Raw genomic sequence first — 15293 nt, 5'->3', positions numbered from 1 at the left:
GCTCATGTCGGATGGTTCAAACCACCGGGAACTCAGGCTCCAGGGTATCTGGTATTTCTCGACTCCATGGGTGCTTACATTCATGTGTGCATGCAAAGCCATGTACATGTAATCAAAAATAAATGCTCTTATAACATGTGCCACAAAGCATCTTTAAATAACTGTTTTTTTTCTCAGTTATCCACAAACCATAGTAAAAGTTCCTGGAGTGTAGATTTGAATAACCACACTTGACTTCCATTTATTATTTTTTTTATTAAAAATGAAATTCCACCAAGCAATTTCTATACAGTGATACAGTGTTTGGAACAGCTTCCTTTTCCGATTCTTGTTAAAGCTTTATAGTTTAAAATGTCTACAGGACGTGTGCTTACATGAGTACTGAGTGTCACACTGAACCACACATGTGACTTTAGCAGCTTTACTGCACAGCGATACAGGTAACACTGTGCATCCTTTGTTTCCTATGTCATAAAGTGCTAGGCATACGGGAGAGGAATGACAATCACTAAACACAAGTTCTTCAGATCTACCTACATGAGTGGCGGTGGGGGGTGTCAGGGGCGGGTCTGATGCAGTGGGATCGGCTTATCAGACAACTTCCATTAAAAAGCATAGTTAAAAAGAATAAGACAAACAGCTACCAAAAATTTCGGTTACTCTACTAATATATTAGCACTCCATAAGTGATCAGTGTAAGCCTTATTGTCCGGACATTTTAACCTTTGAAAAAAGGCAGTTCAAATAAAAACTATCTACTTAAAAGATCATTTGGGTACCTAGAAGATGGTCTTGCAGAAAACAACATCCAATTTAGAAAAGGTGCAATTCCTCAAACCGAGTATACACAATCCTTTTGATTTTAGTTACTATTTCTAAATAATTTTGTGTTTTACTGATTCACACTATAAATGCTTATGACCACACAACGAGCCACAGACAATGCCACCCAACCAGACAGCAGTAACATGTAATATGTCTGGCATATTAGTGTCGTTAAGATGGGCAGTGAGCTTCTCAAATTTTTAAACACAAGCCAGAAAAACATGATGTGTAACATCTGTGTCAAAAATACAAAACTCACAAGACAGGCGTTCACATCGGTCCATCTTCACTAGTATTTCTGAAAAATAATTCTTTACTATAAATACAGGTATTTTCTGAAGTAAAAAAATTTGAAGATAAAATTTTCTGGAAAAAAATTATATTGCAGTGAAAAGTTGCATGGGTTCAAGAACCTTCTGTTTCCTCTAAGAGACCATGCTTGCTACATACGCCAAATAAGGAGCATTAGAGTTCAGACAACTCTTCAGAGATGTCCTTACCAATACATACAGTCTGTGGTCTATAAGAAAAAGAAAAAGCATTTGCCAGGCAATATACACTCAGTAGTTACACACTTTAAAATACATAATTTTCTACTTAAATATACTACCATTTTATGGCCTTTGTCATTTTACCTATCTATAACTTTATTTACCTATTAACAACAAATTGAAGACTCATGGCTTGGGACTAATTTCTATCAATAGGCATTTAAGAGTATCTTCTCTTTGGACATGAACATGATACAAAGATGGAAAGGAAAGAAAAATAACATGCACAAAAGCCACAATAAATACTTTGTATCCCACCCACTCCAAAACAAAAAGAATGTAGATAATAGCAACATCAGCTGACTTAAATAAAGTAGAGTCCTTGTGCCCAAAGAGAAGGACCAGCTGTCAAGTGACCTGTCTGGGACTGGTGTCAACAAACATGAAAGGCAGAACAGCGGCATGGAAGAGGCAAGGTTGTGAAGGCCTTCTGAGTTTTAAGGCTCACACACTAGCTGGGTATGGCAGTGCCCACCTATAATCCCAGCACTCTGGAGCCCACCACAGGAGGACAGAGTTTGACAAGACCCTGGGTATCAAACAAAACAAGATAAAACAAAGAATCGCACACTACAAACAGGTGTGGTGACAGAAGACGTGAATGACATGTAATTGTTAGGAAGACTGACACCAAAGCATGGCTTCGTCCACGGTTTTCATCCTCGCCACATGGGGTGTCCGAGCTACACGTCTTCTTCATATTCCAGGTACTTTGCTGTGATGGGTTCTTCAAGCTGAATTACTCCACTGCCCATTAAGGCAAATGCTGGATACATTGTATGCGAGCAGTCTACCTGGCGCTCATATAGGCATTTCATGTGATCCATATCATAGAAGCTCACTTTACCTTTATCACAGTCTAGGAAAATCCCTATACTTGTTGGCATGGGAAGAACTCTATTTTCGGGTTCATTAGAAGAAGTAGATGACTTTGGTATAAAAAATTTCTTCATGCCTATAGTAACTAACGTAAACGGTTGTGAAGAATCGAAGCAGGCATCTTCACTCCCACTGTCATGGCCACTGTCTTGTTCATATCTACAACACAGCAAACACAGGCTCTTACTTATCTCCAGCCACAGCCTCCCAGGATCCTCAACATGTTCTCAAAAGAATAACATATGTTGTTCTACAGTTAACATGCACAAAAGTGATCTGTTAGCTCACATAAGCGAAGACTGCAAAGTACCGTTTAGAGCTGTACTAGGTACTCAGTACCAAATTCCCTATAGCACCATCTAGTTAGACCTAAATTTATACACAAATGGAAACCTAAAAATGCATTTCTACTGAAAAAAATCAGAGGAGGGTGAAGGGCTTAACTTGAAATTAAATATTTATGGTACACAATGGCATGTCACAAAATACAAAGACCTATGCCCTCACCCATGGAATTAATAGACTAAAATAAATAACTAGGCACTCAAAAGAACGTGAGATAAGAGCACGGCCCATTCTCCTCTTGAAAACCATACTTTCTGACTGTGATTCCCACATCCAGAATGAATAATGAAATTGTTTTTCCTGCTGGGAAACATGAAAGGTCATAGAAAATTCTAGTAGGGTGAACAAGGGAGTTAAAGGCATCTCACCGGATGGGTAGATTTAACACGCCTTTAGGAACTATAGGAAACTTTCAAACTGTAAGCTCTGAAGCTGAACCATAAATCAAGAGGAAATCAAAACAGACTAACTCCCTCAGAGCAGCAAAAATTAAATGTTAATTATTCTGTGAATGAATACAAGACACCCTGACTCCTGTTCTAAAGTAGCCACAGGACAGAGCTAATCTCCTGAATCTAAGAAATGTGTGTTCCAAATGTAATAAATGAGTCCCAGTCTGTGTTCAGGGTGATCTTTTGCAACACTGATATTTAGTTTCAAAGTCGTTATCAAGTTCTCCATCAAGGAAAGAACCTACCTTGGACTAGCCGTGTCTCGGGGAGACCGAAGCCACTCCTGTAGTTTGTCACTAGAGGCAACTCCCACTTTGACCAGGTATGAATACGGTTCCACACGGCAGGCCCAGAAGTGTTTCCCCTTCGTTATTCCCACATCTCCGATGATGTAGTCTAAACTTGTGTAGTAGCCCACTTGGATGCGTTCTGCAGCCAGGAGAACGTTAAATCCAGCTCTGCTCTCCACCCGGTCTCTCTTCAGGTTCAACAAGAGGTGCTCGTTATTATAGCCACACTTCTCATCAAACAGGAAGCTGAAAACTGAGTGGAGGTTAAAATTAAGTAATCTGAGCAACAACTATGAGCATTTCTAACATTTAAGGCTGAATTTTAAGGTTTTCAAATAGAAATTAACTACTGAAGGGATGCAAAGAAGATGCCATTCTCTACCAGAGAGCTGTGTCAATCAAATTCCAATGCAGCACTAAGTTCCAGTATATTCTCTATACCTGAAGATCTTCAGAAATATCCAAACCAGAAATGCTTGTGAACATTTTTAAGTGCATACATTGGAATCAGCAATGTTAATTACTCAATATAGAATGTACTTAATCACTCATCTTTTTAAAATATTCATTTTATTATTTTTAACTATAGGGGGTATGCGCACATGAGTGCAGTGCCCACGGAGGTCAGTTTAAGCTCCTAAGAGAAGTTATATATTTATAAGCATTCCAAATTTTATAAATTTCAGGATTTATAAGCTGTTTCCCTTATCAATCAACACAGCAGACATGAGTAAAACGGTACTGTTTATGAAGAGAATTGTGGGTTTCCAGATCGGAGAGGTTTGCATCCAGCTCAAACATTTCACACAAAAAAATGATCTACACTTTAAATTCCTCATTTGCAGAATAGAGCTAACTCAACTATTGTATGCATAACATTTGTTGCTAGCCAATGCAGACACTACAAAAATGGCATCAACAAAACAATGGGTAAAGAAATGTGACAGATGCACAGAGGAGGCTAGCAAGCCTGCAAAGAGGAGATCACGAAACACACAATGTGAACACACAAAATACAAGACAAGCAATGCACAGTTCCGCTCTTCTGAGGGCCCAGAGTCAAACCTCAGAAAGAATAGAGACTACCAGTGTCTGTACCAAGAAGGGTGAAAAGCTGTTTAGACAGATTTTCAGGTGAGATTTAAACTTTTTTCTAGAGATGTGAATGATGATAGCTGCACAATGCCATGAATGCAGTTTCTATCCCTAAAATATGTGCTTACAAAGGTAAATCTTATCTGTATTACATGATATTAAAAAATTGGCTGCCAGCAGGCTAAAGCCAGGCCCTATATAGAGGCAGATCTTTCTATATGGCTAATGTCCTGGCATAGTTAATCTTGATTCTTTTTCATCTCCAGTATCTCCTACTTTGTACAATAATTCTAAGCAGCCCCAGGATTTAAGTAACTTCTCTTAGAGAGGAAAATAAGACTCTCAGCCTGCCCTCTTCTCCTCTCTATACAGCTACTACTAAAAATAGCAGCCTTGTCCAGAACCATCCTTCTACTTTCAGAGACTGAAAAATTAAAGATAGCATTCAGCATTAAATGTCTACTCAAGTCAGGTGGTGGTGGCACACTCCTTTAATCCCAGCACTTGGGAGGCAGAAGCAGGTGATCTCTGTGAGTTGGATGCCAACCTGGTCTACAGAGAGAGAGTTCCAGGACAGGCAACAAAGATACACAGAGAAACCCTGCCTTGAAAAACCAAAAAAAAAAAAAAAAAAAAAAGGTCTACTGAATACTTGAACATTCAACTTATTTATTTTAGTAAAACTGAATAAAAAGAAAAACAATTTCAGACAACCCTATATATTTTTATATTCTAATATGTTTAAAGGCCACAATAAACCTGGAAAGTATACACACACACACACACTGCTTCTTTACATTGGACAAGAGGAGAAAGGAAAGACAGAATTCAGAAAATATGGATAGATAAGGCACTAAAACAGGGGTGGAGTCCATGGTCTAAAAAGCAACTGAATACGTCCAAGGCAGTGATAGGCAGGGCAAAAAGCTTTCCTTCTACAGAGTGTGAGCACAATTTTAGTTCTGAGTGTCCATCACCTATGGAGACTCCGCAGTAGACTCCTAACCTGTATGCCCCTCCTAGCCAGTAAAGCTCTTCAGTCTCTAATAAGTAATGCCAGCATAACCTGGAAAGAGAGGCATGGTAACAGGGACCAGGAAGCTGTCTGTGTGGAGGGAGAGCTTGCCTCATGCTCCAATATATACCTCTCACCCTCGTGTGCAGAGAATCGCACTGGGACTTAGATTAAATCACACCAATGAATTTTAAAGATAACTATCAATATCCTGTATTTTTGATACTGTCATTTACTGACCTCCAAAAAAGTCCCAGAACCATGCTATCGCTTTATGTTTTGGGTTTTTTGCTTTGAAACAGGGTCTTATGATTTTGCCCTTCGTTGGCCAAGTACTCACTATGCAGACCAGGCTGGCCTCTGCCTCCTAAGTGCTGGGATTACAGACATGTTCCCCTAAACTCATGCAGTTGTACAATTTTAATTGTTTAAAGTAGCATTCAAGTCATTTTAAGCCACTTTAGCCCCAATCATTAAAAGTCTTTTTTTTTTTTTTCTATCTGATATCAGTCAAATCTAATACAGCCTCTGAGGTGATAGCTGAGGATTCAGGTCTAAATCTCAGCCAAGGATGAAATCTACTTGTCTAGAGTCTTTCCAAAGCACAAAGCTGGTTTCAGTACAGGTTTACATGAAGACCCCACCATTTTACACTTCCAGGCCTCTCCCGCTCTGCTTCTCCTGGTACCTGGAGCTGGAGGAGTGTGCAGAACCAGCTCTCTGCTGCAGGGGCTGCAGATGGAACCTCTGTAAGCTCGCACTCGGAACGCATAATGACTGTTGCTTTCAAGGTTGGAGACGACTTTACTTGTGCCGTGCACTTCTATCTCATTCCACGACATCATTTCTTCATCTCTATTAATCTTCCGGTACTCAAGAACATAGCTGTCGGCTTTGTCCTTTTCTGGTTGGTGCCAGTCTATCAAGGCGTTATTATACACTTTGCTCTGTTCCTCGTTGATCTCAGGAATGTCTATGCCTGAAAGGATTAAGACAGAACATGATGTTAAGATAGTAGCTCCCTCAGCAAAAGTGAAGTACTGACAGTTTCTATAGTATCCAAGAAAAATTTAAATTTATGATACTATGCATAAGAAAGATAGAAAATATAAAATAAGGTAAACTTGTAATTATAACTGAAATGGGAAAAATAAGTGAAAAGGTAAACAAAAATTAAGCCATGATTACAGCATTAAGTGGTATCATTATTAATTCTAAAACACTGGAAATTCTATTTTTTTAAAACAAAGATTTTGCCCATAGTGAGTTGTGACTCTGGAGGTGAAATTTTTATTTATATTTACATAAACTATTTCAATACTTAAAAGGTTAAGTTTTGTGACTTTCAACCAAATTCTATTGAGAATTTCCTTTAATTTTCTAATGTAGACTTGCAAAACCAAATACTTTTTCTTCCTATTGACATGAAGCAGAAAGCAGCAGGGGGTTCAGCTGGGACAGTGCTTGCTACGCAAGCTTGAGTTCCCGAGCTCAGGAATCCAACACCCACAGGGAAGCTGGCCCAGGTGGCACGTGAAGCAAGCTCTCTGGAGCTCACTGGCCTGCTAGTCTAGCCAAATTAGTGAGCTCCAGGTTAAGTGAGGGACCCTGCCTCAAAAGAATAAGACAGATAACTGAGGAAGAAACACAGCACTAACATCTGGCCTTTGGTCTACACACACAGATGCACACACAGATACACACACACACACACACACACACACACACACACACAAACACGAAAAACACCAAGAAAATAGAAACTGAAGTAGGGAAAACCAACAAAAATATTTAGGCAATTTCAAGGTAATCCCTGCACCAATTTCATTTAGATTTCAGCAAAATTTTTCCATAATGGATCAATCAAGATTTATATATTTAGGAGAAATAAGCTTCTAATATTTTGCTAAAATATTTTTTGAAAGTTTATATGTTTAAAGCCAGTCATGGCAGCTCCCAGTAATCTCTGTACTTAGGAAGACAACTGTAAATACAGGGCCAGCCTGGGCTACACAATGAGCTGCAAATTAGACTAGGTTATCGTTCCTCAAAAAACAAAAAGCAGACCAATGTCACAGCTAAATCCTTGTGCACACACATAGCCTTCTCATTACACTAAACTTGCAAGCTTGGTATATGGTAAGGTCTAAAGTCACATGTATGCTGGACACGACAGCGCATCCTATAATCCCAGTGTGGTACGAGAGTGAGCTCAAGGTCATCCTCTCTACACACTAGTTTTTTGTTCAGCTTGTATAAAATACTTATACAAAAAACATGCACAGCCACACACACACCATTTACATCCAACCACAAAGGAGGAAATGAAATAAAGGAAGTGCCCCGCTTCTTTTCATTTATTCCACAGCCTGTGATTACAACCTGAAGATTACACAGCCACGATAAGATCTGGAAAGACGTCCAACCCATACTTTAAAGTTAAAAAGCTCAACAGGACCAAGTCTCAGAGTATCTTCAGCCACATGGTTGCTGTAAGAATGGGCATGTAGGGAAAATGAAATACATCCACAGGCAGGAAATGGGGGCCCCCCTCTCTCCTATCCACCGTTTTCTTGGTCCTTTGTTGTATACTGAGCATAACCCACAATTACCTATGGTCAGCCTTACCCTTCCAGGGGCAATGTTTGGATCCATGGGTAAATGCTTAAGACCCAAAAGTAAGCTAACATATATCTAAGAAACAACTGGTGTACACAGAACCAACAGTCTAGGCAATAAAATCAGCATTTGAAATTATAGCACCTGCTTGGAAAAGGTTGTAATAAATAATACCAGGTTCAGATATAAGTTTAAGAAGAACGATGCCACAGAAACCCACAGTTTTTAATTTTTAAGAAGACATATTTTCTTTTTCAAAAAACATTTTTTAATAGGTTTTAAGGATCATTTGTTTGGGGCCAGGTATAAGTGCAGGTGCCCTCAGAGGTCAGAAGGCATCAGATTCTGGAGCTGGCACAACTGGCAGCTGTGAGTCACCTCATGTGGGTGCTGTGGGATAACGCTCTCGTACACTGTAAAGATTTGTCACTTGTATTGGTTTAATAAAACGCTGATTGAGCAGGCATGAAGCGGCAGGGTGACTAGGCAGGAGAATTCTGGGAAGCAGAAAGGCAGAGATGTAGTTACCAACCAGACACAGAGGAAGCAAGATGAGAATGCCTCACTGAGAAAAGGTTCCAAAGCCACGTAGCTAAACATAGACAAGAATTACGGGTGCACCCCTCGCGGTCCTGAGTTCCTTGCTCGTGCTCTCTCTCCTTCTGCTCCTGATTTGGACCTTGAGATTTCAGTCCAGTGCTCCAATGTGGGTCTCTGTCTCTGTCTCCTTTCATCGCCTGATGAAGGTTAATATTCAGGAGGATGCCTATATGTTTTTCTTTGGGTTTACCTTCTTATTTAGCTTCTCTAGGATGGTGAATTATAGGCTCAATGTCCTTTATTTATGGCTAGAAACCAAATATGAGTGAGTACATCCCATGTTCCTCTTTTTGGGTCTGGCTTGCCTCACTCAGGATAGTGTTTTCTATTTCCTAAACCAGTATACAGAGGTGTCATTGTGCCTGGGGTTCTTAATGCTTATGGCCAAGGGAAGACATGGTTGCCATGCAAAACTAAAACATATAACATTGTATTTTTTCCTATTCTTTAAGAAATAACATTTTCATGTCCAAAAGTAAATGTGATTATTATCTATATCGGCCCACTTAATATAAAAATAATAGAGATGCAGATTATCTCAGAATAAAAAATTGATTAAAATATAAAAAAAAGAATTATGGGTTAATTTAAGTTGTAAGAACTAGTTAATAATAAGCCTGAGCTAATAGGCTAAACAGCCTATGTGTGTTTATTTGGGACTAAAAGACAGAAACTTCTATCTACATGTGGGTGCTGGGAATCAAATTCAGGTCCACAGCAGAGCAGCGCCCGCTCTTAACCCCTGAGCATCTCTCCAGCACCTAGCCTGTGTTGCTTCAACTTCATAAGAAGAAAAACTTCAGCAACACAAATGCGGTAAGATAGAAAAATAGAAGGCTTCTATTTTTATATCATATGTGTTCCAGGGTGTTCCCTGAAAGTTTATATGTTGAAATCATAACCCTGATTGTGACAGCAGTCTCACTCAGAAGGTTGACTGTATTTGGAGACTCAGTCTACAGAGGGATACTAAATTAAGATGAGATCCTCACCATGGGTCCTAATTCAATATGGCTGGAAATACAGAATATATCTTGAGCCAGATTTCATGTACTAAAAATATCTTAAGCTTATAAATTTTTTAAAAAATGTGATACCATGTATACAATGTTTAAAAAAACCAGGGTATAGCTTTATGTACAAAAACACAGGCATAAAAACCAGGCTGCAGGATAGATGATCATGAGCAACTTATGTCAATGAGGGGAGGGGAATGCATTTCTGCAGTATGCTAGCCAGTAAGAAAGGAGGCATGGCCTTTACCACTTACCACTAGAGAAAAAAGACAGTTCTCCAAGCACCTCTGTCTGTTTGGTTGTGTTAACGACATAGTCTTCAAACGAAGCTTGGGCTGCGGGTCTGAAGCTCTTCAGAGATTCCGTAGCTTTCTGGATTCTGTGGGCAGACATATTTCATGTGAAAGTCATTCTTTAAAAAGGCAAGTCAGTCTAAACACCTGCAATGCAGCAGACCAAAGAAGCAGACTCCGTAATCAGCATCCAGGGTGCAACAGACCCACACTGCTTGTTAACACCAGGAATCACCTGGTGGGAGCTTTCAAAAGCCAGTGGCGCATGCCTTTAATCCCAACACTCGGGAGGCAGAGGCAGGCAGATCTCTGTGAGTTCGAGGACAGCCTGGTTTACAAGAGCTAAATCCAGAATAGGCTCCAAAGCTACAGAGAAACCCTGTCAAAAAAGAAAGAAAGAAAGAGAGAGAGAGAGAGAGAGAGAGAGAGAGAGAGAGAGAGAGAGAGAGAGAGGAGAGGAGAGGAGAGGAGAGGAGAAGAGAAAAAGTTAAAGAGCAAAGCTAGTACCTGAGATGGAGCTGCTTCGCTGTCTGCACAAAGCAAGACTGATCCGTCTCCTTCAGGACTTCCTGAGCATATCCCACAAGCCCATTGTTCTCCAGAAGGCCTTGGTACTCTTCCACTTGCGTGTGAAACTTGTCTAGTCTTAGTTTCTTAGAGGCATCTATGGCTTTCAAAACAGATGACTTCCTGTCTTCTAGGATTTCAAAGAGCTTTTCAAAATGGGCCAGTGCTTCTTCCTTTGCCCTCTCTCCATTGCACTAGAGTGAGACACACAGCGTTACCTCACGTGCTGAAACCAATCTCTCTGCTACACAAGTACAGAATTCAAGAATTATCTTGCCCATAAACATAATCTCTCTGTGTTGCACTAGTGCAAAACACACAAGCATTACCTCATCCATAAACCCAAAGGTCTTCACATGATGTCCTACGTAATATCAAACTCAACAAAACAAGGCCAGATGTTGCAAAGAAAAGTTTTTGTCTGATTCTAAAATCTTCAAAAGAGTAGTTTGGCATCAAACACACAAGAACAACTGTCAGGTTCCATTTAGATTAGCTTTGTAATTTCAGAACTTTGTACTTTTAAAGCCGGTAACAGAGGAATTATTCAATTAAATGAGAAACAGTTTTCAGTGATAAAGTAAAGGGCAGAGCTGCACTGATTTAACCACAAATACTGCAAAAGCACGATTCTAGAGAGTTTGTAACTCACCCCAAACTCAGGAATCTTTCTAAATGAGGAAGCTATTATAAAGCTAAATTACAGCCACAGATATTTTTAAAAACGACATTCCATACTAAGGTATTTAAAATTCATTTGCTCTAATCCTTACTCAGCCATGTGCTATAGGCTAAGCTGAGGCTAGGCATGCGCTCCGGGTCCAGTGCCTACCACTCTCCCTCTCCCACAGAAAGCTCAAGGATAACAAAAATGATTCAAGTCGGGCGGTGGTGGCGCACGCCCTTAATCCCAGCACTTGGGAGGCAGAGGCAGGTGGATCTCTGTGAGTTCGAGACCAGCCTGGTCTACAAGAGCTAGTTCCAGGACGGGCTCCAAAACCACAGAGAAACCCTGTCTCAAAAAACCAAAAAAAAAAAAAAAAAGATTCAAGTTCTTATGTGGATTAATAAGGATTATTTACATAAAAAACATACCATAATGCCAAACACTCTAAGCAATCTTATTATTTAATTTTTTCTTTTTTATAGAATAATCCTGCCTATAATGTGTATTAAACATGTTGATTCGTTGATTTGGGGATTTGTTTGAAACAATTTTTTTTTTTTGAAACAGAATCTCTTTATAACACACCAGCCCCAGGGACAATCTTCCTTTCTCACCCTCCCTAGTGCTGGGATCACAAATCTTTATCACCCTGCCTGGCACAAATGATTTGAATTTTAATAAAAGCAGAGTTCAGTAAGATTTTGGAAAAATAAAAGAGTTCCGTGAGCACTGGTGAGCACAGTGTGCGGAACAGGCACGGCAGAGGACACTTCAGAAGTCCAGCAGCCTCTGGACCACATTAGCAAGGAATGTCCTTCAGACTCCCTTCTCAAAAGGCCCACTTTGCTTCTGAAGGCTTTTTTCCTAAGTAACATGCAAAGTGATAGGTTTCATCAGGACAGCTTCATATTTACCATTATACTTTGTTCTAGTTCGGTTTTTAGAGGGAAAAGAGAACAGTGAGATTCAGGGAGAATCTCAGAATGGTTTTCCACATTGACCTCAGAAGTACTATGCACAGATAACAACTATAATTGTAGGCACAGACGCTGTCCCATCACCACAGTTGAAGATGGAGAGAAACATGGCACTGATTTGGGTTTTGTTGCTGCTGTTTTTTCCTTATGTCTTCTGTGGTGTTGGTGATGCAGAACCAGGACCCAGCCCCCCTTGTCCTGTACACAAGATGCACATTCTCTATCACTAAGATACATTGTCAGCCCCCGTTGTTTCTTAACTATTTCACTTCCCACTAGGAAAAATACATCAAGAAGTAAATCTTATGCTAGCCTATATCTTTTATATTTAATTATAAATTTTAAAATGATCATGAGGAAAAGAAACAAAAAAAGAAATAAACTCCACTCCGCATATTAAAGCCTATTAAAGACCCTTGAGCTGTCAAATACCCCACCCTACTCAAACTTACTGTATTTCAAAGACGCTACTGCTTCTTATTTGTTTGTTTTTATTCATTCATTCATTCCCAGGTGCTAGGCTTACAGGTGTGAGCCACCATGCCAGTTTACTTCCCATTTTTTAAACTGAAGTAGACTGTAACGCTCAGATTGGTGTAAAGGTGAGGGCTCTATAAATACACATCCGACCAGCAGGATGCTCAGACAAAACAACAGGACCAGCATCCCAGAAGCCACCTCAAAGCTGCTACAGCACTCATTCACCCTCCTCAAGAATAGTCTCACGAAATTTGAAAATATAATCTGGTTTCACTGTGCAGTTACTTAAAAAAAAATACTTATTTAATGTATATAAGCATTTCACCTGCACAGATGTCTGTGTATCATACAGATGCCTGGTACACATGGAGGTTAGAAAGGGGCACTGGGTTCGCTGGAACTGGAGATGGTTATGAACCACCATGTAGGTGCTGGGAATTGAACCTGAGTCCTCTAGAAGATCAACCAATGTTCTCAGCCACCGCTAAACCATCTCCCCAGAGCAGTCTGGATACTTTCTATAAATGTCATTACGGCATCACCCCTTCCACAGCGTATGGCAGGATATACCTATGCTATGTGTGCAGTCCCGTTGCCATCTGTACTCTGTTGATGGACATGTGGGTCTGTCCATGTCCTCCTCTGTTGATGGACATGTGGGTCTGTCCATGTCCTCCTCTGTTGATGGACCTTGCGGTCATCACAAACAAAGCAAGCATGACTACTCATCCTTACACAAGTAAGCAAAGCGTGTCTTCAGCAGTCCCTGGAGTTTTAGGTAAGCCTGGGCCTATGGCAGACAGGAATTTTCCAAAGGCTCGCTGCTTATTTGTTGGCATGCAGGTCACTGTTGAAAGCTACTCTTTCCTTCCGACTTCTGAGCCCTTGTTAGAGTTACATCCCAATAACACCTGAGTACTGCTCCCACAGGAGGCTAAGGCACATATTCTAGAACTGTATCTGCCACAAGCTCTAGAAAAGCATAGGCGTGAGGTCACACAGTCCACAGCACAGGGAACACATTCGGGATTTGATCAATAAGCAAATGCCTGGATGGGTGAACGAAAAACTATGCTGGCCACTTTATAACTTACCTCTGTTTCTTTCATTAACAAGTTTAGTTCAGAAATTTGACTCTTCACTTGGCCTTCCTTACCAATAAGGAAATCAATGTCCTTTGAAAGCTTCTCCTGTGGACACACATAGAACGCAAGTACAGAAACAAATCAACAAAGACTTCATGCAATTTTGCAAATTACACAGTACCCATCCTTCCTGAAGAACAGCAAGATTGGCTATAGTAATTAACTCAAGGCAAATATTTACCAGCCTGAAATGCATAGGCCCAAGGTCATATGAAAGATTAAATGAAGGCTGGAAAAAAAGGGTAAGTGATAGTCAAAAATTCCCAATGCCTGAGTAGTACATTTTTGTTGTTTAATTATCACTCTCAGAATTCTTGCTTATAAGGCTTCTAAGCAAATGAAGGTTAACAGCTCAGATACTATAGCCTCCCATTACATTGCACAATTTAGACACACACACACACAGCAGGAAAACCACCAAGGACTAGTTCAAAATAATCCCAGGTCATCCCAGCCTCGCTATTATTTTCAAGTAATTTGTTTTGTAAATTAGCTATTCTGAACACTGTAATTCCTCATCAAAATTACATTATAGGGTTTGGTAAAGTTTCTAGTTTGTTCTAAAAAGCATTCTGCAATGAATCTAAAGTACATTTTTAACCCCCTTGAGAGTACTATAGACTATCAAGTCACAACAGATAAATGGATTGAGTCTAAATGAAAAATGAGAACATCCAGGAAGCACCTCCCAGGGCAGAGGGGATGAGATGTCCAGGATGAGGCCATTCCAGGATCCTGCTTACTGCTTAACATCTGAAATGCAAAGTGCGGGCAGGAAGAGAGAACAACAGCTTGGTGTCTGAGGATTCAGGAAGTCCGTCTCCCATCTATTTCATCTTCCTCTTTTTTTTTAACCATATACTACATGAGAGGGAAAGAGGATGTGTGCAGAAACAGATGTGATTGGCTCTGAAGGATACATCTCAGTCTCAGAAGCAACCAGATACGGTAAAACCCCTTGGAAAGACTCACTAAAGAAACAGGAAGTGGCTGACAGGAAAGGAACAAGATTTCTGGACGAACACACACCCAAAAAAAGAAACCAGAATGATTTGGGGATCTAGCTCAGGAGTCAGGAGTGGAGATCTAGCTCTGGAGTGGGGATCTAGAGTGGGGATCTAGAGTGGGAGTGGGGATCTAGCTCAGGAGTAGAGCACTTGCCCAGCATATATGTGCAAGGCCCTGGATTTAATCCCCATCACCTGCATCAATAGATCAGCCAGTCAATAAAAACAAAAGCCAGATGTAGTTGCAAAAGCTTGCAATCCTAACACTTGGGAGGTAGAGGTGAGAAGGTCAGGAGCAAGACCTAGGCTCAATTAAATCTTTGAGACACAGACAGACACACAGACAGACAGACAGAGACAGAAACAGAAAGAAGATGGGACCTTACAAGATAATAATGCTATCAAGAGACAGAAAATCTTTTGTTTTGACCTAGCATTTTACCCATCTAAGGAACCCAGAGTTCCTGAGA

The 15293-nt window shown here is 40.3% G+C and overlaps 1 protein-coding gene across 1 annotated transcript in view; it reads right to left on the bottom strand.

The window, feature by feature from the left end:
• Nucleotides 1-235: 235 nt before the first annotated feature.
• Trim36 (tripartite motif containing 36) overlaps nt 236-15293 on the bottom strand; it is a 37594-nt gene continuing 22536 nt past the window's right edge. Inside the window, exons 5-10 of the mRNA XM_075968718.1 lie at nt 13766-13861; nt 10488-10741; nt 9942-10066; nt 6141-6431; nt 3298-3595; nt 236-2414 (exon numbers count right to left, since the gene is read on the bottom strand). Coding sequence (XP_075824833.1) covers nt 2060-2414; nt 3298-3595; nt 6141-6431; nt 9942-10066; nt 10488-10741; nt 13766-13861 — 1419 coding nt within the window. The 3' untranslated portion in view covers nt 236-2059. The remainder of the gene's footprint in view (nt 2415-3297; nt 3596-6140; nt 6432-9941; nt 10067-10487; nt 10742-13765; nt 13862-15293) is intronic.

Source organism: Microtus pennsylvanicus, chromosome 4 (genome assembly GCF_037038515.1).
Source record: "Microtus pennsylvanicus isolate mMicPen1 chromosome 4, mMicPen1.hap1, whole genome shotgun sequence".
Classification (NCBI taxonomy): domain Eukaryota; kingdom Metazoa; phylum Chordata; class Mammalia; order Rodentia; family Cricetidae; genus Microtus; species Microtus pennsylvanicus.
This window is presented reverse-complemented; position numbering and strand designations above follow the sequence as displayed.